General features: G+C 51.5%; 2 protein-coding genes across 6 annotated transcripts in view; one reads left to right on the top strand and one right to left on the bottom strand.

Annotated features, from left to right (window-relative positions):
• Positions 1 to 5,144, bottom strand: part of LOC120404739 (isopentenyl phosphate kinase-like) — a 44,452-nt gene extending 39,308 nt beyond the window's left edge. The window contains exon 1 of the mRNA XM_039537695.1: positions 4,864 to 5,144. Coding sequence (XP_039393629.1) covers positions 4,864 to 4,898 — 35 coding nt within the window. The 5' untranslated portion in view covers positions 4,899 to 5,144. The remainder of the gene's footprint in view (positions 1 to 4,863) is intronic.
• On the top strand, positions 39 to 17,925 carry TMEM9 (transmembrane protein 9). Of its 5 annotated transcripts, none has more exons than XM_039537705.1 (7): positions 39 to 157; positions 1,546 to 1,706; positions 5,852 to 5,953; positions 6,486 to 6,577; positions 11,823 to 11,931; positions 12,811 to 12,942; positions 15,238 to 17,925. In XM_039537705.1, the coding sequence occupies exons 3-7, from the start codon at positions 5,861 to 5,863 to the stop codon at positions 15,385 to 15,387; spliced, it is 576 nt and encodes a 191-aa protein (XP_039393639.1). In that variant the 5' UTR covers positions 39 to 157; positions 1,546 to 1,706; positions 5,852 to 5,860; the 3' UTR covers positions 15,388 to 17,925. The 5 variants fall into 5 exon arrangements, with proteins under 5 accessions (XP_039393639.1, XP_039393638.1, XP_039393637.1 ...); XM_039537704.1 differs by having other exon boundaries at positions 46 to 157; positions 1,546 to 1,729; positions 15,238 to 17,924; XM_039537703.1 differs by lacking the exons at positions 39 to 157; positions 1,546 to 1,706 and adding an exon at positions 1,846 to 2,149.
• Positions 17,926 to 24,729: the final 6,804 nt, after the last annotated feature.

A 24,729-nucleotide genomic window follows, 5' to 3' on the forward strand; every position in this document is an offset into this window, starting at 1 on the left:
CAACCAACCCCCCCCCCCCCCCACACACACAGCCACTCCCCCGCCGGGTGACATCATTTCCCTGCACCATTAACCCTTCGCACGCCCCCGCGGAAGCTTGCCTGGTGCTCGGAGAATCGGCCTCGCTCCCCTGGGAAGCGGGAGCCTCTACCCGCGGGTCCGCTCTAGCTTCTAGCCATCGCCCCCGCCTCCCAACTGTTTGAAGGGGAGTTGGAGGTTGCTGGGGGTTGCAGGCTTGGGGCGCATCTCTAGTTCAAGCTCGCACGTGTGTCAGCTCTATTGCAGCAACCCCCCCACCTCTGTCCCCCCGAGCCAGCAGCTGGGTGCGCCCCCCATCTCCCCCTCCCCCTCAGTCCAGGGGCCTCCATTCTCACTCTGTGCGCCTTCCCTTCTAGGCAACTAACAGACAGACCTTAGTTGGTCCCACCCCACTGCTGTGCCATGGCCACAGGGTGACAATGGGTTTGGTGGGGGTCAGTCCAATTCCTGGGAGGTGTGTATGTGGGGGGGATGGTGCTACATAAAACAGCCGCCTCACTTAGTGCCCTGGTTTAGCTACAGTGAAGAGGCCGGGAGCACCGTGGAGAGTGGGGCTTCCAAAGACACATGAGTTAAGACAGTGAGCCTAGCTCCCTGTGACTCTCCCTAGGATGGTGGGGGCTAACTCCCTTCGGCCCCTTGGAAACTACCAGCTGTCTCTCCTCCATCCTTCTGGGCCAGGGCTGAGGTGCACTGGTGGGGTGGGGAGGGGAGGGGACTCTACTAGTCCCTGTTCTGTGTGAGGGTTGGGAGGTGTCAGTCTCTGTACCTGTCAGCCAGCCCTTGCTCAAGCACTAAGGCCCAGATCCTCAAAGGTATTTAGGCACCTAACACCCATTGATTTCAGGCACCTAAATACCTTTGAGGAGCTGGGCTGAAAACTCTCCATTGCCACAGCCGGAAGCAGATTCTGCACCCATTTAAAGCAGGGCACCGATCACTTCACACACACTGCCCCCTGGGAGTAGCTCAGGATCAGTCTCCCCTTGTGCAGAGAGGGAAGTGAGGGGCAGTAACTTGCCCAAGGTTACACACAGAGTCCGTAGCAGAGCTGGGAGTAGAAGCCAGAAGCTCAAACAAGAATTAATCCAGGGAAGTTCCCTGGCCTCTGTTACATGCAAGATGATCACACAGGCCCTTGTGGCCTTAGAATCTATGAGTCACGACTAGACTTGCCACCTCTGAGGTACAAAATGCTGGGGCAGCAGGAAGGATCCTGAATCCATAGAGCCAGCCAGCTGACTGTGTAGAGCATCCTGACTGAGTTCCCAGGACAAGCTACCTCAAAAAAGGGATGAGCTGGGGAAACCTGGGCAGGTGGCGAGCCTCATCCTGGCTCCCATGCTGGTGCTTTAACAAGACCATCCTTTCCCCCTTACTTCATGCAACGATTCCCTGATGATTGTTCCTCCCTCCCCCACCATGTGGCATTTTGACATCACATTCACACCATGCTTTGCACTAGTGCTTCACATTTTGCAACTATTCCTTTTCTTGCCACACCAGGGTTGAGAAATGATCCATGGTCCCTTAGCTCAGCCCTAGGCCGGGACTTCTGGCTGGTAGCAGGTGATGTCTGTTACGACACAGACCAGAGAGTATCAGTGCAGGGAGCCAATCCGTGGTAAGGGAGTGTGGCTTCCATCATTGCTGGAGCTGCTGCTGGGGTGGGTATCAATTTGGCTGCAAGGTGAGTCTTATGATTCTAATTGTTTTTTTTTTTAAATGCAAACCAGACGTGTGTACAGCAGTTGGCATTTTGGTTTGCAATCCTTAATGCTGACTACTGGTTAGTGTAACTGCGTGCCTGCACTGTGGGATGTGCAGAGCCATCTGCGTACTGTCTGTTGGGATCCACAGAAAGACACAATGGATTCAAGCAGAATTTTAATCTGCACATTAAGTGCAAACTAATTAGCTTGAGTTGCTGCCTTTGTTAGGCACTGCACATCCTAGCCAGAAGTACAGCAGGTTAGGTCCTCCCTTAGCAGCGGAACCATGAGTCAAAGGCACAAGGATTGATAGTGGTTTCATACCTACCTAATGGCTCTAGAGCAGGCTCTGCACGGGATAGCTGTGGCTCATTATGTACAGCGTGGTCATTGCTCAGGTGAGTTTCTTGTTAGCTGTCACGTGGACTAGATTCTCAAGGCCTTCCTGAAAGCCCACGCAGCCTAGACAGTCTTCAGAGATGCAACACCACCTTGCTTGGTGATTTTTTTCCCAAAGCTGATTAGTGCTTTTTAGGATGAAGACTGCAATTTCCATAGGGTGAGGGAGGCCCCTTTTGTGATAAGATTGAAGGGGCATAATAGCCCCACAGCAACAAGACCTACATTTGAACAAGGAACAAAGGGTTCAGTTTCTAGGCTCTGGTCGTGCACTACAGCACCCTGTGCCTCTCGGCAGGAGGGTGCTCCTCTACCAATCTGTGTTAGACCTTATTGCTTGGGGAGGGCTATCCATTCAGCTGCAAGCTGATGGCTCCCTGGCCTGGCCCGGCCCATGCTGTGCAAGAGGTCAGACTGGATGATCCCAAGGGCCCCTTCTGGCCTCGGAAGCAATGGCTTCCTTGCTTCTGCTGTCTGTAAGGCTAGGACAACTCCTCACTTTATAGAGGGGGGAGGGCTGGTTTCCTGTCTGAGTAGGTGTGACCACATGGATACTCACCCCTTCCTTTGGCAGGTCTCACAGCATTTTATCAGGATGCTGTGCACCTGCTAATCAAAAGGGACAGAAAACTAAACATGTAACAGGCTAGAGATGCAAAACACTGCTCCAAGGTGGGTGGTTCCTCCATCCCTGGCATCTGCCTATCCCTAGCACAGACAGGCAGGGCCAAAGGCTGCTCCCAGCTGCTGTAAGCCAGCGCACAGCCTGGCACACACGGGTGCAGCCCCCAGGTTCCCATCTGGCAGGCTGAGTCACGAGCTTGGCCAGTGCCTGGTCTGGGGCCCCAGGGTGACAGCCATTGGCTCTTCCTGGAATGCTTCACAGCCGCCTCCTGTGTGTGTTAATGTTTCTAACTTGGCCATTTTGGGTCCACGTCATCCCTTCTAGAAAAGTCCTCCCCAGCAATAAGCAAGTACTGCATGGTCCATCCACACTGGTTGGTGGGATCTGTCTCCCCTACTAAATGGCCAGGGAGTTTGACATTCTAGGAAACACAAATGGGTCTTAAAGGAGAAACCAGAGACTAAGGAAAGTCAGGCCTGGTCATTACTTGGATGCACGATCTCCCAGGAAAGCTCAGCCATGTACCAAGCAGCGTGAGTAACTTAGCATCAAGCCCATCTCAGCGTGGAGCTGGTGGGTGCCCAGCTGCTGCCTCATGCCACAGGGGGGTGACTAACTTTCACAGGGGCATACGACTTTCAGTGTTACTTAAGCCGAGACCCAACACTAGCTGCATTGTGCAGTGACTATTGGAGGAGGAAGGGAAGTTGGTGGGTGATGGATCAGGGCTGTGGTACTAATTCACAGTGCTGTCTCCCTCCTGTGCTTCAGACCATGTTAAATGCAGTTCTGGGCTCCCAGAGGCCCTGATCCAAAGTCCAGCACCACCCAGGGAAAGGCTCCCTGTGGCTGTAATAGGGTTAGAGCAGGCCCACATCACTCACGGTGTCTGCTTGGCTAGCATAGGGGGTGCGTGTGTTATAAACTGTTCTGCTAAGCTATGCTATAGACATCACTAGTGCAAAGGGCACCTGGAATAGAGAGTCACGAGAAACAAGACAGCAAATTAAACACAGACAGAATCATGGTGACAAATCCAAGTGTCTGCTCTGGCGTATGAATCATCGTCACAGGACCTTGATTTAAGCAGAATAAATTCAGCTCTAGCTCTCATTAGCCATGTGATCAATGCAGTATGCTAGTAGGTCTCCCTCCTGCAATTGGATCTGCAGTCAAGGAGCCTAGTGGAAGGATTGGGGCCATATTTAACATTTCTAGTGCAGTAGCAGCTGGAGGGCACCCCATTGGAGTAGCTTATTTTATTCTGATTTCTTTGTCTTACGAGTCAGAGTCCAGTTCCCATTCCTGTGGGAAAGAGTCTCCACTCATGAAGCCACTGGTGACTGGTCATCACTGGGTTGATAATGCAAACTCTGCAGGGTTGCATTGTTTTTGCAGCCCTAAAACAAACCCCACAGACAACTCCTGTCAAGAAACTATGGAGTGAGTTTTGGAAGCAAGAACCTTCCTTGTCACAGGGAGTTGGGAGACACTTTGCAATTCCACAATGATGTCAGAGTGCCGAGAAGAGCAAGTCTTTAGACAGAAAGAAGTTCCTAGCCTTCACTAGAGCAGAGCTAGGACTCTGCTAGAGTTTACTGGCAACTAGGTCCCAATGGTTCCCAAGCCTGTGGCAGTTCAGATGTGGGGTTTTGACTCAGAGGAGCTAGTTCTGGGTTCCTGAACATCTCCTAGAAATGTGTGGCTTAGGGGAGGTAGTGAAGTCTCATGGGTAGGACACTAGACTGGGAGGCCAGAGACCCTGGGTTCCATTCCTCACCCTGCCAGTGGCCAGCAGGGCAACCTGGTCTGGTGCAGTCATTTCCAGTACCACCAATCACACGGTGAATGATTCCCCCTCACCCCAGAGCACTGCCTAGCAACAGGGCACTGTAACACCAGGGTTACCATCCCACACCCCCTTCTCAAGCCCCAGAGGACTCCACCACAGGCTTGCTTGCCCCAATTAATCTCTCTCTTTGGGACCAGTTTATTATGAACTACAGAGCAAGTTACAGTCCATTTATCATCTCTAGTGCATAGAGCCCTCAGAAACCCCACACCATCTTCCCGCAGCATAGCACATACCACACTCCAGCATCTTTCACCACACCTGGACTCATCTTCAGTCCTCTTTCTCCTTCCAGCTGGAATGTGCCCCATTCTTCCCAGCAGGAACCTGCTCCAGCCTCTCTGCTGGGAGTTTAGTTTCTCTAGGGGATCATCCCTCACTCCCCCTGTTCTGGGAAGCTCTTGCCTCCAACAGGAGACCCTGGTACTGTCCCTCAGCCTCCTCTAGCACAGAGATATTACTGGGTAACAAATCTGCTACTAGTCTGCCATCAAGTCAGGTCCTCTTATTGGTCTTCAACCCCTGGAACCTTCTCCCTTTCTGCCTCTCCCTGCTCCTTTATAGCCCAGGTGCTGCCCCCCCACCTTCTTAAGTGGCCAAACTACAGGAGCACTGGACCCGCTTCATTTAAAGGAACTAGCCAGCCAGTGACACAAGTGTTCAGAAATCACAAGTCAGGTCCCTCTGCCTCCATTCTCCCAAATGAGGTTGGCTTAAAATCGTGATGTTTTTTAAATTATTTTTTTGTTTTGTTTCTGGAGTTGGAGACTTTAGGGGGTCACGTTTTTGAGTTTTTCTGCACAAGCCCAAGGGCTAAGAACTTCCCTTTATAATAAAGGCAAACTGAGAGCCCCTCGTCATCCCAGGACTCCAGGAGCTGGGTCTGTAAGAAAAGCACCAAATATTGCAAGGCTTGGCACAGAGTCACAAAACTTGGGCACACTGCCCTGCCTCTGTTTCCCCTCCCATCCTTAGCCTGTCTTGTCTATTTGACATTGTAAAAGCTCTTCATGACGGTGCCTGTCTCTCTGTGTTGTGCCCTTAGCACAACGGGGCCCTGAGCTGGGTGCTACTGTAATTTAAATACGAATCTAGGGACATCCTGCAGTCTGGGAGGAGGGTGGAGAGACTGGGGAAGATGAGGGAGCTAAATACTGAAGCTTGGCTGGCCCCTTTCAGATGGGAATCCTTCCCCCGACACACTCTTTTATTTCCTTGTTTCAGGCTCCTGGGATGTTGACACAGCACAGCTGGGAAAATATGAAGATTTTGTGGCTGGTAGTGGTGGCGTGGTGTGTCCTAGCACCTCCAGCGCAGGCCAGCAAGGTGAGGGGCGGAGAGTGGGGAACAGCTACGGATGCAGTCACCAGCCTAAGGTGCCACATGCAACTGAGACAGGGATGATAGGGAGTGTGCTTTTTCATGGAAGTTTGCAAAGGTGATGGGTATTGTAGCAAATTGGCTTGGGGGGAGAGAGGGTGTATGGCACTGCCTTCTTCAGGATGAAATTGGAACTGCTCACCTTTTGTGTCATGTGCCCTATACTGCAAACAGCTAGTGAAGATTCTCCTTCAGTCTGTGCTTTTGGAGCTGGAGGATTTGAGTTCTAGCCCCACTATCAGTGAAGCTCTGAATGGCCAGGGTAGTGGGTGATTCAGTCCCTATAACAATCTGTTTGGAGAGTTCCTGCCATCTGGCTGAAAGATGTCATTGCTATGAAACAGGCAGAGCAGGAAGAAGAGACATGAAGGAAAGTTACCCCCCATTGGGGAACATCTTGCCCGTCTCACGCTATGTGGGGGAACTCGAACAGCTGCTCATGTGCCAATCACTAATGCCAACTCCTCTCCCTGTGCAGAGCTCGGAGGACATCCGCTGCAAGTGCATCTGCCCCCCATACCGGAACATCAGTGGGCACATTTACAAGAAGAATGTGTCACAGAAAGACTGGTGAGTTACCCTGTTATGGGAGGCTTGTGGAGTTCCCCTGTCAAAATAACGAGGGGCTTGACCCAGAAAGCCCAGACCTGGATCTGACACCCCTGAGAGGGTGTTGGGCTTGAAACTGGGTTCCATCCTTCTGCAATGGAAATAGGTCAGAGACCATGTGTAACAGATCGTGCTGGGTGGAGCTGCTTAGCTGAGCCCTTGCTAGCTATTTACACACCACCAGTCTCTGCACAGCATGGTGATGGGCACTCTGCTCATCTAGAGAGAGACAGGAGTCTGGCAGACAGGATTCCATGGCCCTGCACCCTCTGGAGAATCTAGTATCCTGTCGCCCTTGTGCTCTGAGGATGACAGCGGAAAGGCTTTAGTACCGTCTTAACCCCCCCCGAACAGCTGAGCTGTTAGTGTAGTTCTCAAAGCACTTTATAAAGTATCATTAGCCAGATATTGCAGATGGGGGAACTGAGGCATTAAGCTGGGGAGTGACTTGCCAATGTTACATAGCGAGTCAGTGGCAGAGCTGGGAACAGAACCCAGGAGTCGTGAGTCCTAATCCCCTGCATTGACCATTAAACCACCTTGTGTAATAAAGAATGAGAGGAGAATGAACCTAAACATGTGTGATGCATCCACCTGGTCGGTTTAAAATACCCACAGTGCACCACTGCAATAAGTGTATCTGTGCCATACCCTAAGGCCACAGGGCCTTTCCTTCTCTGGGTTGCTCTTTGGTTACTGAAGTTGGCAGCCTGGCCGTTTCCCCAGCAGCTCTGTCTTGCACAGCTGCAGCGCATTGTCCTGTGCACAGGGTGCACTCTACAGACAGGAGCAGAATCACCTCCCGTTTGAAGTCATCAGCTTTCTGTTGCAAACAGGAGGTGAAGTAGGGAAGCAAAGAACCAACTTCAGCTTCTTCATGGCATTGTGGTTAAGGCACCAGGCTGTGTGGTGGTTGGGGCTGTGCCTTGAAGGACTGGGAATGGGATGTTGAACAAAGCACGGCCCTTGCAAACACTTTAACCACTGGTGATCCCCAGGAGACCAGGGTTCAAGTCTCTGTTCTGCCCCGGACTCTCCTGGTGACCTTCAGCAAGTCACTTATCTCTCTGGGCCTTGGTTCCCCACCTGTACAATGAGGATAATATTTCCCTACCTGCAGGTTACAGTGGGGTTACATTCACCAGTGCGTGACAGATAGTGCAGTTGTGAGGATCCCATAAGTAGATAGAGAGATAAATTCATGGCTTTCAGGAGCAATTCACATTTGCCGCAAGCCTGGCTCTCTGCTCTGTAATACAGAGGTGGTAACTCCACTGACTTCAGTCACCCTGAGCAGAGAATCAGATCTGCTCCCTTGCTTATGTTCAGAATTAGTTATTTTCCTTGCAATCCATTTGTTCGGATTATGCACATCTGTGGGATGTGCAATCTCGCAATGGCCCATGATTGGCAAAGCAGGGGGGCTGTGGCCTGGGACACTGGCAGAGCTGGGAGTGGAAGAGGAAAAACCAGCTCAGTACCTAACCATCCCATACCTGCACTCTCAGCAAATCTGGAATTGGCTCGTTCCTGAGCACTAACGCCATTTGCCAAATCCCAGGCCTAAGAAGAAAGTGTCCGTGCTGCGGTGGTGTCCTCTGTGAGTGTCTGCACAGGGCCATGATCACTTTGAAGCTGCAACCTGGATTGAACAAAGGCCCTTGAGCATCAGTGAGCAGACTGTTCCTTATCTAATGACCTCTCTGTGCTTGTATTCAGGCTGGTTTACATAGCAGTCTATATTTCACACCCTCGGGGGCATGGGGTGAGATTTTATTCTGTTAAAATATGGGGCATTTTGCTGAATCATTTACAGGGAGGCGTTTTGCTGAATCATTTCCGGTGCCTTGTCATTCCATCGCCTTTGATTTCCAGCTTTATAACATGTTTCATACACATTCAAAAGGTGGGACTTTAATCTGTTCTCAAGGACCATTTTTCTTTGCTTATCTGTAAATGTTGTTTCTTATCAGTAAATATAAGTAAACATCAGTTTTGCCAGAGACACACAAGGCAAGGACAGAATATTTCCATCAATAGTAATCGAAATGTACAGACAGGCAAAGTAAGAAAAATGCTCCTTGAGCGCTCATTAAACTCCCACCTTTAAATGTGTTGTCAAGCTGGAGTTAGAGCAGGGTACCAGTTAGGTAGCTTTAACTTTTTGAATCTCAACATCTACTGTCATTAAATAATTATTGTCTGCCCCCCTCCAGGATTTCCCGCAACTGTGAACATTTAAATCACTAAAAAGTGAAAAAAGTGCTTCAGAACCAACATCGCTATTATTTGTCAAGATTATAAAAATTAAATGGTGCCAAGCCTAGGCACAGAGATCTGTTAGTTTATGTCAGGAGAGCGACAGGACTAGGGGGCTGAACATTACAATGATGGGCCATTAACTGAGTATGTTAGAGCTATTTAGCCTCATAATTTCTACTCATCAGGTCAGTGAAGCTAGTTTCTCACCAGGATCCTGTCTGTCTGCACCAGTTGTCTCTTGGCATAGGCCACTTCTACAGGTTTTTTTTTTCACTGAGTTGACTATTTCCACAAGGGGGAAGAGGGTGTTTTTCTCCAGGACTAGTTGAATCGGAGCAGCCCTGAGCGTAGACCCATCTATACTGCTGTACAGGTGCCTTTTACCTGGGTAGCTTCTTCCTTTTCTTGTAGGGGCATAACTATACTAATACAAGCACCTTGATACTGAGAGGGCTGCAGCCACCCGGGGTGAAATAGGAAGAAGCACAAGAGACCAAAACAAATGGTTCTGGGCCAGAGCCTCACCTGATGTAAATCATCATAGCTCTGTGGTGATCACCAGAGCTCTACTGATTTACACCCGCTGAGGGTCTGCCCCATGACTCTCCTCCTGGCAATGGGATTCTAATCTGTATGATACTGTCCAGCCACTAGGTGGCACAGTGCATAACATGACTTATGTAACCTAACCTCAGCCATGCTGGTGTGGCAGCCCTTGCACTGAACACAGCTGGTGGGGCTCTCTGAGGGTATGGCTACGCTTGCAGCAGTACAGCGCTGGGAGTTAAAGCTGTCTTCGTACAGCTGAGTAGGGAAAGAGCTACAGTCTGGCCACACTGACAGCTGCCAGCGCACTGTCGTGGCCACATTTGCAGCATCTGCAGCGGCATTGGGAGCGGTGCATTATGGGCAGCTACCCCAGCATTCAAGTGGCTGCAATGTGCTTTTCAAAAGGGGGGTGGAGTGTGACAGGGAGCGTGGGGGAGAGAGTGAGTGGATTTTTGGAGCCGACACTGTGTGAGCAGCTGCCTTGCAAGTTCCGACCCCCTCCCCCACCCCCTCTCACTCACTGAAAGCAAACAGCACCTCTTGGTTTTTTTTCCTCACAGACCAGATAAGCAGCCGCCCTGAAATGGACCCCCCCCCCCGCCTGCCCTTGCGCCATGCTGCTTCTCTCCTCAAGCCCCCTCCCTTCCCCTCTCTTCAAGCAAACACTAGCTGTGAGCGTTCCAAAGGCAGCTCCCTGCCTGTTTGCTCATTCACAGCAAACAGTAGCTGTGTTTGTTTTTTTGATAAGCAGCTCCGAAAGCCCCAAGTTCACAATGAAACAAACAGAGGCATCACAACAAAACAAAGAGCGGCACCTTCACTTAAAAGGATTATGGGAAGCTTCCGGAGGTCAGTTACAGCATAGTAAGATTATTCCCTGTTTACACTGGCACCCCAGCGCTGCAGCAGCAGCGCTGTTCTCTTTATTCCTCTCGTCGAGGTGGAGTACAAGCAGCTCTGTAGCCAGGGAGATACAGCGCTGTATGTGCCTTGCCAGTGTGGACAGGGAGTGAGTTACAGCGCTGTAAAGCCACCACCAGCGCTGTAATTCTCAAGTGTAGCCAAGGCCTGAGAAGGAACGGAAGCTCTGTAGCCAGTCCATATCTGGCACAGACTCAGAGCCTGACCTGCTAGGAGCAGCCCTGCAACCCACCATGTACAAGAAGTACGTGCTCCTCCCCAAATGCCAGGCTGCAGTGAACTCACACTGTCAAGGGTTTTCCTCCAGGTGTGTGTTTAGTGGTTTGTGGGAATCAGTGACAGTGACGAGCCAGGTTGTCGGCCTCCACTGTGTGCTGCTAACATAACCTGGGGCCACAGCTAGGCTTCAACATTTGCCTCCGAGGGAGCGCAGGGAGCAGCGTGTCCTGGACAGGCAGAGCTGGGGCTTGTTCCTGGCACGCGCTGCCAAAGCCGCTTCTCTCTTCCTGCAGTGCATGGGAACTGAATGCTTTTGAAAGGGGTGGGGTGTGGGAGCTACTGACAAGAGCAAGGCACAGAGCACCTGTCTGCATTGTGCCATACAGCTCTGCCAGTGTCCTTCAGTCCTGACCCGCAAGCCCCCTGCTAGCCCAGCCCTGGACTCTACCCCACTCCCCACACACATGGCTCTGCCCATGCCCCTCAGTCCTCACATAAGCTACGGTGCCAGGCCTTGTTCTCGCCCAAAAGACTGTCATGTCATGGTGCTGTGTCATGTGACCATACATCATTCACTGACTAGGCTGAGGCCAGAAAACTCATTGCACTTATGACCTAACCCAGAGTTTGCACCCAAGTGCTCCTGGGGGGTGCCTAGAAGCTGGAGCTGGCTCAGATCTCTGAGCAAGTGGAGCCAGTCACTTGGCTGAAAGTGGCTGGCCTGATTGGAGCCTGAGGGATCTGTTTAACCCCAGAGCAGGAACAGCAGCAGGGCAAGATTCCCCCCAAGCCACCCCTATGCCTCAGCCCTGCCCCTCTCTGGGGGAAATCAGCCTCCAGGGCCCATTCAGGCCTTAGCCTCTTTGCTCAGAGTGCTAATTAGCGTGGGGTGGCTTTAGAGGCACAGCCACTGACCCCAAGGCACTGGCTGAGGCCGTCCTCCTCCAGCCCCAGCTCTGGGGGCGAGTATCTGGGGCACCTAGAGCTTCAGCCAGCCCGCGGCCAACTCCTGTGTAAAGTGATCTGAGCAACTGCTGAGCTCTCCCAGCTGGACTGAGCACAAAGGGGGCTGCTGGACGCAGACAGGCCTGGTGGTTCTCTCTGGTTCTCCACCCAGCTATTGGCACTGCCTAGCATCACCACTAGGGTTCTCCATGATGTCTGGCCGCTCTCTGGGCCCTAGGATACAGGCACCTACCGGGAGCTCAGCCACCTGCCCCACCCCGCCGCTGACACCGTCTCCTTTGTGACGCAGCAACTGCCTGCACGTGGTGGAGCCGATGCCTGTGCCGGGGAACGATGTGGAAGCCTACTGCCTGCTGTGTGAGTGCAAGTACGAGGAGCGCAGCACCACCACCATCAAGGTAAAGACGGGCCGCTCGCGCCCCTGCACCACACGCCCCCGGGCAGACCCGCAGGGGCTGGACGTGGGACAAAGGAGATTGCTCTGGGGGCCTGATGCCTGTTCTCCATGCAATGGGGGAGGAAGGGATTCCTCGCTTGGATTCTTTCTTGTCCGCCAGCTTCAGGAGGGGCATAGTAAAGACTTTCCACACCCCTTCCCCACACCCCTTCTTCTTGTTGGCTCTGGTCTGGGGATGACAACACTGACCCCTCCCCTGAGTGAAGGGTGTCGACATTGGGAGATGGAGCAGGGTGCTCAGCTGCGGTTATTGTTGTGAGTAGCTGTGAGGTGGCTTGGGAGGCTGGCCAGGCTCCTCCCATGGCCCCCTTCCCCAAACACCGCATCATTCTCCTCCTCCTCCCTGCCGAGCCCTCCATGCAAAGCCCCCTGCCCCCCCGGTTCCTCTTTCCTCCCCGAAGAAATCAGCCCAGCCTCACTCTCCTCCACTCTTATCACCAGCCCGCTCCGGCCACCCCCAGGTGTCTGTTCTCAGGCCTGACAGCGGGTGCAGAGCACCCGCTAATTTTTCCCCATGGGTGCTTCAGCCCCAAAGCACCCACAGAGTCAGCACCTATGACTGGAAGAGAGGCTGGGATGGGAGCCCCAGTCCACCTCACTGAGGCTTTGCCAGACTGCAGCACAGCCTGGTACCAGGTACTAGCCTGGTACCTTGGCTCCAACAGTGCCCCTGCCCTCCATCCCGTGGATAGTTATGGCTGGGGGGGAATATTTCCTCCTGAGCCCATCAGTCAGTGGGTTGGCTTGGGGAGGAGGCTGGGTGTCCCCCAGCCCTGCAATCTCCACCGACAGCCCAGATCCCCTTTTGATGTGCCCACAGATCATCATCATCATCTACCTCTCAGTGGTGGGGGCGCTGCTGCTGTACATGGCCTTCCTCATGCTGGTTGACCCCTTGATCCGGAAGCCAGATGCCTACACCCAGCCCCTGCACAATGAAGAGGAGAACGAGGTCAGGGGGTTGCGGCAGGTGATATGGAGGGTGGTGGGCATGGTAGGAGAACCTAGAGGAGGAGAGAGAGCAGAGTTAGCTCCCGGGAACGAGGGCAGGCAGACACCAGGGATCGTTATAGCTGATGTTGCTCATCTCCCATCCCACCTGGGTCTTGCTGGGGCTGGCATTTTTTACATGCCAACTAGAAATGTAGAATTTTTCATTCTGTTTATTTTTAAAATCCTGGATCTTGGTCCACATGATGCTCTGAAATGTGAAGCCTGCAGCTGCAGGTTTCCCAGGGCCCAGAGTGGGCCTGCCCGGTGCGGTTAGCAGGGCAGTTTTGTGGTCCTGCCCATTTGCAAATTGGATTGATTTTCATTTGCTGAATTGTGGATCAGATCCAAACTGCTCCCATCTGTGTGCAGCCCTGGCGACCCCCACCTAGCAATACCCTTCTAGAGGGGTGCAGGAGGAGCGTCTTTTGGTGAAGGCCCAGACAGCGCTGGGAGGCAGGAGACAGGGGCGGCCACCCCAAGCACGGTGGCGCGCTGCAGGGGGCGCGCTGCCAGTCGCCAGTCCCACGGCTCCGGGGGACCTCTTGCAGACGTGCCTGCGGAGGGTGCGCTGGTCCCGCGGCTCCGGTGGAGCATCCGCAGGCACGCCTGTGGGAGGTCCACAAGAGCCGCGGGACCAGCGAACCCTCTGCAGTCATGCCTGCAGGAGGTCCACCAGAGCCGCAGGATGAGCGGACCCTCCGCAGTCATGCCTGCGGGAGGTCTGCTGGTCCCGCGGCTCCGGTGGACCTCCCGCAGGCATGACTGCGGAAGGTCCGCCGGAGCTGCCTGCCGCCCTCGTGGCAAAATGCTGCCCCAAGCGCGCGCTTGTTGCGCTGGGGTCTGGAGCTGGCCCTGGCAGGAGAGCTGCATAGAGGAGCTGACAAAGCTAGAGCTGGTGCCTTTTGACTCTGCAGGGGTGCCAAGGGCTGCACCCCAGACCCCCTACTCCAGGGGCCCCACCTGGACCAGGAGCTGCACTCAGGCCACACCCGCCTTTGACAGATCCCACTTGGTTGCATTTTAGGGATCAGCAGTTGATTGGGCCTTTGTGCTGATGGGCCTCGATTTGGCCATTGACTCTCCCTTAACATCCAGTCCCACCCTGCCTGCTTTCACTCACGCCTCAACCCGTCTCATGCCGGGGAGGGGGTTGGTGGTTTTCTATGCTGTCCCCACGGCCAGGCCCTGTAGTGTTTAATCTTTCCCCTGCTAGATCCCTGCGTCCATATAGGGCCCCCTGGGTGAGGGGATGCATGTGCCCCATTATTACAATTGTTTTTCCTTTTGGAGGTGACTTTCTAAGCCAGGGAATGCCCAGCCCTGAGCAGCTCTGACCACTGCCCTGCCCCTGTCTTGCTCACCATAAGCACAGGCTTGGTTTTCAAATCGGCTTGGGAAGTTTCCCCACGGTAACGTCCTGGCTTTGCATACGAGCCAGGGAATGATGTGAGGATAAAGGACCTGCTACTGCTAGTAGCTCAGGGAGATCTCCTTTAGCTCTGGTGGATTTTAGAGAACGATCAGCACGTGTGAGATTGGCAAACCGCTATCATGTCACACGTGGTCTTGCTGCCACACCTCTGTCCAAAAGCCACCGGTCCTCTCCTGAGCCCGGCTCTGGACTCAGACAACGCTTCCATTGACTTCCGTGGGGATTTTAGAGCAAGGGCACCAGGATTAGGCCCTGTATATCCTGCCTTGTCTGTCGCCCCCCCCAGCTCCCATTGCTTGAGCAGGGAGGCCACCACATCCCACCACCCAGAGGAAATGTAGATGAAGCTGGTTACTAGTGGGCGGTAATGGTAGTCCAGGTGGCAGGGGGAGTGGAGCTGATGCACACACAGTGATTAGCTGTAATGAGCTAATTGTAGCCCTGGCTCGTGCTATAACTGAGAGATGCAGGGGGCGGATTATGGGAGGTGGAACGAGCGGTTCTGGGACCCAGCATTTCCTACTGGTACCTCCTAGGGAAGCTCCTTCTTTAGCTCCAGTGCTGGAGGCCTGTGCTTTTAGCACGGATGGTCCCAGCTTCAAGCCCAGTTACACTGAGGACCTCCACCCCTCCAGTATGAGTCAGTGGGAGTTGGGCACCTCTGAAAATCAGGCCCTCTCTCTGCAAGGAAATCTCAGTCCCGAAATAGCTCTTCACGTAAAAGTGTCTCCCAACGCTGAGCGCTTTTTTCTGTATTAGAGATACCACTCCTCCATCCCACTCACCCCTTTGACCTCCTGGTTCCTTCTCTTTGCATTGCAGGAGGCCCGCTCATTGGCAGCAGCTCCCGCTCCCACCGGCGCCAGAGCCAACACGGTGCTGGAGAGGGTGGAAGGAGCCCAGCAGCGATGGAAGCGCCAAGTGCAGGAGCAGAGGAAGACGGTTTTTGACCGACACAAGATGCTGAGCTAGAGCAAGCCAGGCATGCAGTGACGGCCCGCTGGGGACAGGCAGCCGCAGCGTAGAGGGGATAGGCTGTGTCTATCTCACCCAATAGGACCCCCACATTGTTTGTTTTGAGCCCTGCAACCCATTCTCCCCAGTGTTTCATAGAGCAAACAAGGCCAAAGTGCCTGCCCATGACTGTGCCCTCTGCCCCCTTTGCAGCCTAAGCCAGAGGCACCCTGAGCTTTGCCCAGCTGAGGGCCCCATTGACAACTGCCCTCAAATGGCCCCAAAGGAATCCTGGTGCAGCCACTGTCATCCTTAATAAGGAGACTGGCAGAGACTACAGCTCCCAGCATGTACTGCTCCAGCTTGATTCCCCAGCGGTCATGACACAGAGTGCTGCGTGCTGGGACCTGTCGGCTGTACCTCGGTGTTAAAAGTTGCGGGCAAAGGTGGGACCCAGTTTTAGAACTCCCTTGCCTGCATTTGGCGCTTGGTGTGTGCCCCTCTCTGGAAGCATGTCACGTGGCATGAAATAGCCTTGAGCGAGGGCATTGTAATCACTGGGGAATCCCTGTCCCTCGCCTCTTCCTTTTAGCTGTTGTGTAACAATCTGCAGCCTGGAGAATTCAAAGAAAGCTATTTAATGAAACAAAGCTGGTTTCAGCCCATTCCTGGCTTACACAGGGAGACAGATACATCAGCACATGGCTTCTGCCAAACCTGTTTGGCCGCTGTGCTGTCAAGACACAGAGCCCACTGGCCTTAGCTGAGGGGCTGTGAACCCAGAGAAACCAACAAGGGAGGCAAGCTTGTGTTTGTGCTGGATGAAATAAGCCAGTTCTGTACATATGGGCGCTCAGATGCAGCTTGTCCTCCCATAGAGCTCATGTTCAATAGGAGGCGGGATTATTTATGGCTATTATTTACACTGCCTCACAGTTCTACTCCATGGCAGGGCACCAAACATTCTACCACGTACCACAGGGAGCCAGACTCTTCCCTGGGGTAAACGGGCATAGTTCCACTAAGGTCAGTAGAGCTACCTTCACTGACAGCAGCGGAAGATCTGGTCCCGGAGCCTTTTCTGTAAGGACGCCGCTCTGGACACAAGAGGCCTGGTTCTCCTCTCATGGGCACCAGTGTCAGGATTTGCACTGGTGTGAATGAGAGGAGAATCCAGGCCTTTGGATTCAGTTGCTGCTCTGATTTACTCTGGTGTAAATCTGCAGTAACTCCACTGACGTCAGTGGGGTCTCTCCAGATCTACACCAGCCAGAGTCTCGCACCTGAGCCTTCTGTCTAACTGAGCATTGTGAAAGAGTGTTGGGTACTAACAACCCAAGGGAGAGGGGGGGAGGCCTGATTCTCATTTACACTGAGGCCATTTTACTCCACTTTAGCCCTGCACAGTGGGGTAACACTTCGCTCCACTTTCAGGCCTGTTTACACTGGCAGAGCGAGGCACAGGGCCATTAGTGTCAATGAGACTTTAGAACAAAGGTTTCACTACGTTTAGCAGGTCTGGAACCTAAGCCCCTCTTGCTCTCTGGATCACAGAGCCCTGAACATTTACTAAAGATGCACTTTAGTTTCTGTAATGCATAGAAGAAACTGTCCGAGATCTTTGACTATGGTAAGTATTCCTGTGGTGTGTGTGAAAGCAGAGTAATTAATTGGTGTATTTATTCATCTGTTACTCCAATTTGTTTTCCCATCAAGAAAGTTTGCTAAGTGCTTGAGTTTTGTTAGCATTGCTTCTTTAAACAGAAACAGAGATTGCTTCTTTAAACAGAAACAAGAGAGTGTGTCACTTGAGTGGCTTTTTTTAACTGGATACTTTTGCTGTGTAGGAATTAAAATATTCTATGCTAGGCTGCAGATACCTGGTTTTCAGAGCAAAATTAATTGCGGACGGGGGAGAGGAGAAAGGGGAGCAATGGGTGCTGTTGGCGGCTGGGGGAAGGGAATATAAATATAACCCAAATTTCCCTGTGCTCTCCTAGCCTTATGTTAAACCTGTGCCCAGGCTCAGCTGATGTGCAGGGCTTACCCAGTCAGAGAATGGGATTCTCTGACCTGTGTTATGCAGGACGTCAGACTCAGTAATCAGAATAGCACCTTCTGACCTCAGCATCTAGGCTGTTAGCTAAGGACCTAATCCCAAAAGGTGCTGAGAAATTGCTTTGACTTCAGTGGTATCGGAGAGTACTTAGGGGTACTTAGGACTGGATCCTGCAGAGGGCTAACGAAATGTACGCTGTCAGCCAAAATATAAAGAGCCCTCCTGATTTATTTTGGGCCTGCATGCCTGGATATCCCACAAAAAACAAAGCAAAGGTCTCATCAGTGCTTTTCTGGGGACCAGGGGTGACGGGCAGCCATGGCTTGGGGTTACACCAGGGATAAATATGGCCCCATCCATTCAACAGGCTTTCATATCATCTTACTGTAAGGCTCAGGTGCACCTGTCTTTTACAAGGTAAATTTTTTCCCTGTATTTGCATTTGCCTGCTCAGCGTGAAATTCACCACCAATGCCCTGTGCCTGCTCCCTGAGGCTTGTCTGTCGCAGCAGCAAAATAAATCTATTTAAAATGTATAGATAGTCGTGAACAAATATCCTGGATCAGAACTCCCCCAGGTTTAGTGGCATGGTTCCAGCTAATGTTGTGGATCCAGCTAGTGGCCAGCTAGAGCCTTCTGCTGCTCTCCCTATGGCTCACATGTAGAAACATGTGCTCTAGTGCTGAAGCTCCAGGTTCACAGGCCACTGCCCGTCCAGGCTAGGTGTTTATTTCACTGCAGACTGCTGGGTGGCAAAACATGTAGCCATGCAGGAGGCCCTAAAATGTCCTGGCATCTCTTCTGGATGGGGAGCAATGCTTTCAGTGAACACCCCCGCTCCCCTAACATGCTTTGTGAGCATCGCAACAGCCGGACACTTCCTGCCCTCACCACGTACGGCCGCAATGCAGGGGACAATCCAAGGTGAATGGTGCCTCTGAAATTAAGGCTTTAAACAGTGGCATGTCCTGGCTCAGCCCTGGGGTGCAGCGGGAGCCAGAGCCTAGAGACAAGCAGCTGGAGATCCCGAAGGTTACAGGTGCAGCTGTGAAAATAAACAGGGGCCTGTGGTAATTGTGCTTCTTGACTTTACCAGTAATCTCAGCTGTACTCACACTTCGGTTCTAGTCTCAGGAGAAATCTGCTTTTGGCCAGAAGACCCCAGTCCTGTGGAGGCCTTGCAGATCTGAACGTTCAGAAGGTTTCCCCCACTCCCTGGCTTCAGGCAGCCTCAGCAGCTGTGTGGAATAAAAAGCACCATGGGAGATGGGTTGGGATTGGAACATGGGGCAGATCGGCGGGGAGGATGAGGACTTGGTTTAACCAGGGGAGAGACGCTCTGCAAGCTAATACTCAGGAGAACATTGAGTAACCGTATACGCCCCAGCTAAGCAGAACCCTGTGTTAACTGTCCCGCAGGGGTATAATGGGTGAGTTAACACCAGCCTACCCCAGGTCATGCACTAGGTCAGTGGCACAGTCAGGGTCTCCCAATTCCCACTCCAGGGGTCTAGTCGCTGGACCATCACACCCCTCACCTGGCTAGCGCGCTCTACCCTGGCTTCCCAGAGAACAAATCAATGTCAAGGGCTCAGTTCTTCCCTTCAAGGTGCTCAACAGCCTGGGTCCAAGCTCCCTAAAAGAGACTAAAGCTCCAGGATGAGCACAAAGGTCGACAGCTCTTCTCCTCCAACCGTCCACCACAAGGGACCACCACAAGCTAATCTGTGGAGGAGACAGAGCTTCCTTAGGGCCCCTCAGAGACTGTGGAACCCCCTTGTCCACGAGTAAAGACCATCACAGGCCTCCCCAGCTCCCACTCCCAGTGTCAGGCACACATCTTCAACTGGCCACCTCAAACATCGGCACAGAACAGTGTAGTTATTCAAGAACTCCAACCACCAACCAACTCTACCAAAACAAACCACTACACTGCACACCCAATCCTCCCCCGGGGAGACGCTGAGAGAACAAAACACATGCGAGTCACATTGCTTAACACATGGCTGCACAGTGCTCCGACACCACCAGGATGAGGGTGGGATAAGATGCCAACTAGATTCCCACAAGGCTGGGATGCCTGTAGATGACTGAGGCTGTCCCCTGCTTGGGGGTTAAGCTCTGCACATCGGTACATGGCTCTGCCAGCAGTACGAGGAAGAGTTCCTTGGAGCGGCTGTTGCTGGACAGAGATGGTGAGGACTTGACCCCATGATAAGGAAAATGTTGAGCTCAGCATCTTATGGCTGCCAAACACTTGCCAGCCAGCAGCACCTTTTGCTGTGGCTACAATGACTAAGTAGCTCAGGATATCAAGAGGCCATGGAGGCCAGTGGGGAGGGCGGAGGCTGGAGAGCTGGGTTCTGTTTCCTGTCCTCTTTAACTCCAGGCCAATACAAGAGGCTTGGAAGCAATCGACGGAAATTCCATCTAGCTCAGGGGTGGGCAAACTTTTTGGCCTGAGGGCCACATCTGGGTATGGAAATTGTATTGGGGGGCCATGAATGCTCACGAAATTGGGAGTTGAGATGCAGGAGGGGGTGAAGCCTCCAGCTGGGGGTGCAGGCTCTGGGGTGGGGCCAGAAATGAGGAGTTCAAGTGCTCCAGGCTGGGACCGAATGGTTCAGAGGGGGATCATGGCTGGGGCAGGAGGTTGGGGCCCGGGAGTGGGTCAGGGGTGCAGGCTCTGGGCGGCGCTTACATCAAGCAGTGGAGGCACGGCCAGGCGACTCTGCGCACTGCCCTGTCCGCAGGTGTCGCCCCTGCATCTCCGATTGGCCGTGGTTCCTGGCCAATGGGAGCTGTGGGGGCAGCATGAGGAGCCCCCTGGCTGCCCCTACGCATAGGAGCCAGAGGGGGGATGTGTCGATGCTTCTGGGAGCCATGCAGAGCAGGGAAAGCCCCAGACTCTGCTCCTCAGTGGGAGCTTGAGAGCCGGATTAAAACATCTGGAGGGCCAGATGCGGCCCTCAGGCCATAGTTTGCCCACCCCTGCTCTAGCTGTCCACACCTCAGGGAGCTGGGATTGCTGCTGGAGCTCCGTTACTGCTCGGGATCACTCAGACAAGTCGAGAAGCGAGATTTGTTTAGCCAACCATGAAGAGTAGCTACTGCAGATCACTAGTCAACAGGAGGACAATGGCTACCCACAGCTGCCTGCAACTGGCAATTTCCCCTTCTCATGGCCATTCCTCCTGCAGATACTTTGGCCAACATCCCTGTCTGGTTCCACCCCATCAACACTGACCCAGCCTATTATGACACTTATGTCGGTAGGTTCTCTTGGGTCCGTTTCCACAGGCATTTTGGGATCTGCAACAACCCCCTTTGAACCAACCATCAGGCAGAAGAGGAACGAGAGGGAGAGGCGAAGGGGGAAGTGCGTTAATGAAAGCTATGCCTGGCTCCAAGGCCACCTCCCATAGCAGAGAAACCTCAGTAAAGTCAAAACCTTATGAGCTGCCATCAGGTACATCAAATACCTCCAGGACCTTCTCAGCAGAACCTCCGAGAGAGCAGCTCCCAAAGCTAACAGCAGCCTCGCAGGCCATGCAACTCCCCACCAGACTGCAGCAGCAATGGGGAATCCAAGGTGACCTTTTCTTCGTATTCAGTACCTGCAGTCTCCTCTTCAGCACCTCTGTGCTGCAAGCCTGAAGGATCTAGCCAGAAGGATTGTGTTGCTACACTCTGGTGGTGCTCCCTTGGAGGCACATGGGTTATCCACAGTGTTTCCTAAGAAAAGAATCTGTGAACCTGAGTGTTAAACAGTCCTAGGATTTTTGGGCAACCCCAGTTTCTGCCAAAGTGCACTAGCTGGGAGTCATAGAATCTGCCACATGGCCGACATAATCGACCCATGACAAGTAGACAGGTGCAGACAAGCAGCGGGCCCCAAAAGCTCCAGGGCCATAGAAGTGCTTCCCTGGAGCCAAGAAACCTCCAAACCTGCCCTTCCCCTTCTGGGAATATGGCCCTCTGAAAGAACCTCTTCCCTGGCGGCTGGCTAAAACCAACCAGCCCATTGGCTGGATATACCATAATCAGCCCAACCCTATATCATCCATCTATATCATATCTTTATCATGCTTAATCTATACCATCATAGGTCCTTCCCCTGTACTTTCCCTCCTTTATTCCCTAAGTCCACTCAAACTTAGTTCCCTCCCCTCTTCTAATCACTGTTCGAAATTTGAATTTCCTGAGTTACAGTTTGGACAGTCCTTTCCCCCCGTGTCCACATCGACCTGAATCTCAAATTATTCCTCTGATTTATCCACATTCCTCTCTGATATATTTTTATCCCTCTGATATATTTATCCTATCTTCTATCATATTCCTTCTCCTAATTTTATTTCTCCTCACATCTCTTTTCTCCTTCTTCCCTTCCATTCCTCAATCCTTCTTTTAGGCCGGAAAATTCTAGTGTTCTTCTTCATTTCCTGTTCTTTCTTGAAACCTTCTTTCTTAAACATTCTAGACCAAAACTGCACACAATAATCCAAATGAGGTCTCACTAGCGCCTCATATAACGGGACTAACTACTAGATAGACCCCAACCGGCCTTAACACCGCCTTAAAGCCACATCCTCATCCATGCATAACCAGAATGCCCCTGCTTCCTCACTCCTATCTCTCCTCCAACTCTCTCGTTACCATCCTCTCCTCAACTCTGTCCCTCCTCCTCCAACGCCTAGCTTAGCTTCCTCCTAAGTACTTCTTACTACTAATCTAAATTCATCCTTTAACTTCTCACTATACACTTCTAACTAATTAATACTCCCATCTATCTACTCATCTAAATCTCAATTCAAACTCTCCCTCAAAGGTCCGAATCTCTCCAATTGTCATCCCCCTCTCACTTCCGGTTCCTTTAACAGGTCATCCAGCAATAAATAAATTGGACCCACAGCGAGCTCCTAAATGGAAAACGAGCAAAACCCCAATTGAATAAGAACTCCACTCAATACTTCCCCCCTCCAACTCTCCTTCCCCCTCTCCCTATCCACCTCTGCAGTCTCCCTTACCCCTTCCCCTCTTCTTTCTCCTTCATTTTGATTCCCATCCTTTCTTTTATTTTATCTTTTGTCATTCCTGAAATGAGATACCATCAAACTAATTCCAGGAAAAAAAGAACACTGAGATTTTCTCAGAAAAAAAGGAATTGTCTTGCACTCAAACGATCTACCTTTCTAATGCTCTCTCTCATGTAAAATCCATGCTTCATCATATCAAAGTTGCCATCCCCTCCCATTTGACCCATTTTCTCTTTTTAACATTTTTGCACTTAACAGGCTTAACAGATTTTAGACACTTTGGCCTATTTTTCTTCTTAGCTAATCTTCCTTCAGTCGGTAATCTCCAGTAATTAGGGATTCCCCGAATTTGAGACAATCCCCCGAATTTAGGATTTATTCAAGATAATCGCTTACTTAATAGCAATCCTTCAATTCCCCAATATATCTAGGAATGATTTTATCCGGCCTTCCGATACTCTCAGCTACCTAGCAGTTTGGCCGTTACTCTACCCCCTATATGGGTTCCTCCTCATATCTTCATTCCCATCTCATTAGCCTCTCATTAGCCTCATTAAAGACATTAGCCAATAGACCATTCGGCAAAGTATATCTTTCAGATCCTGTGCCAGATTCCATTATTCTCCCTAATCTCCTTCTTCTTTATCTTCTTTCTTTCCTTTTTTCTTCTTCTGGGTTCTTTCTATTTTATGCCCTTAAAAACTTTTTTTATTATTGTTTTGCGCTTTGCTTAGATCCATCTTCTCTGCCTTCTCCCTCCTCACAGCTTCTCTGCCCCTCTGACCCTCACAAGGTAGGTTTCTGCTGTGATTCCTTTTTTTCCACTCTCACGCTTTCTGCTTTTCTTAATAACCACTCTCCCTCTTGCTCTCTCATCCAGGCAGCAAAAAACTGCTCCTATGAGCCGCTTTCCCTACATGGGATACATGCCTTCTCCAACTTCTGCAACTTTCAAATGAAGTAACCCAGTCCCCTATATGTTAGCCCATAAATCTTTTAGCCCAGTCACGCCTAGTCCCTACTATTCGCCTAATTAAAATATAATAAAAAAATCATACACCACCCTTCAGATGCCATATTGATATATTAATTATTATCTCATTTTATTTGAAACGATTAGCTCATGATCACGAGACAACACCTACAACAATGTCCTCACAAGGTCAACTAAAAATCAAAAATAAAATCTAAAAATCTAAAAACCAATTGATGAAACAACCACTTGATGAAGGAATTCATTAGAAAGCTGAGTCTAGAAAACTATTATTTATAGCATTTGTTTATTATGTTTCCCAATCTCCTATCCGGAAAGTTAAAGTCCCCCATGATCAAGTGTTTCCCTCCTTAAAAACATTAAAAAAATTAAACATTATCTCCTATCCATCTCTAAGCTAGATAGATCGTCCTAAGCACAATCCCAATCACTATCCTGGATGAGGCTCTGTTTTTTTTCCCCAATGTGATGACCTTGCCCCAAAACTTGCATTATATTCCATTGCAGCGCTAGTATCTCATTACATTTTTATTATATATATACATATATACAGCTACTCCCACCTTACCCTTTGCATCGGTCTTAACAGCACATACCCTTCCCCTCCCATACTCCAGTCATGGCTACCGTTCCTGTCCATTCCTGTTTATCCTATCCTATTTCCCTCCCCGTCCCCGAGCTTCACCCATTCCCTCCTGTATTTTTTTTTTGTTACCTAAAACATTGGAATTTGAACATCCATCCTTTTCCTGTTTTTCCTCTTCTCCTTCTTTTCACCACTCGACTTTCACAGTACTTCAGTATGTAGATGACTTGTAGATCCCCTCTTCCTCCCCTCTCTTCCTCTGCCCCTATCCCCCTCTGGCTATATCTGTTATCTTACTGTCAATGTGAAAATTGGTGAAAGGTGAGGACCTGCACCTGACCCGACCCTCTCCCCAGTATCAGTATTTAGCTCTTTCTTTTAATCAGATGAGCCAGCCTCCTCTAGTCTACTCCCTTCTTTTCCCTAGGAGAGTGGAGCCCATCCACATGTCTGTCCCCCCAAAAGCCTCCCAGTGCCCATACATCCCAAAGCCCTCCCCCCCTTAACACACACACCTCAGCCAACTATTAATCATCACGATCCACCCTCACCCCCGCCCTTCCTAGGGAGGGGTAGATCCTGAAGAGAAGACCTGCCTCTCAATTTCCTTGAGCGTCTTACCCAACCTGGCATAGTCTCCCTTGATCCTCTCTAGCGAGAATCTAGAGTCAAAAGACCCTTGCC

This window comes from Mauremys reevesii, linkage group 4 (genome assembly GCF_016161935.1).
Source record: "Mauremys reevesii isolate NIE-2019 linkage group 4, ASM1616193v1, whole genome shotgun sequence".
Taxonomy (NCBI): Eukaryota; Metazoa; Chordata; order Testudines; family Geoemydidae; genus Mauremys; species Mauremys reevesii.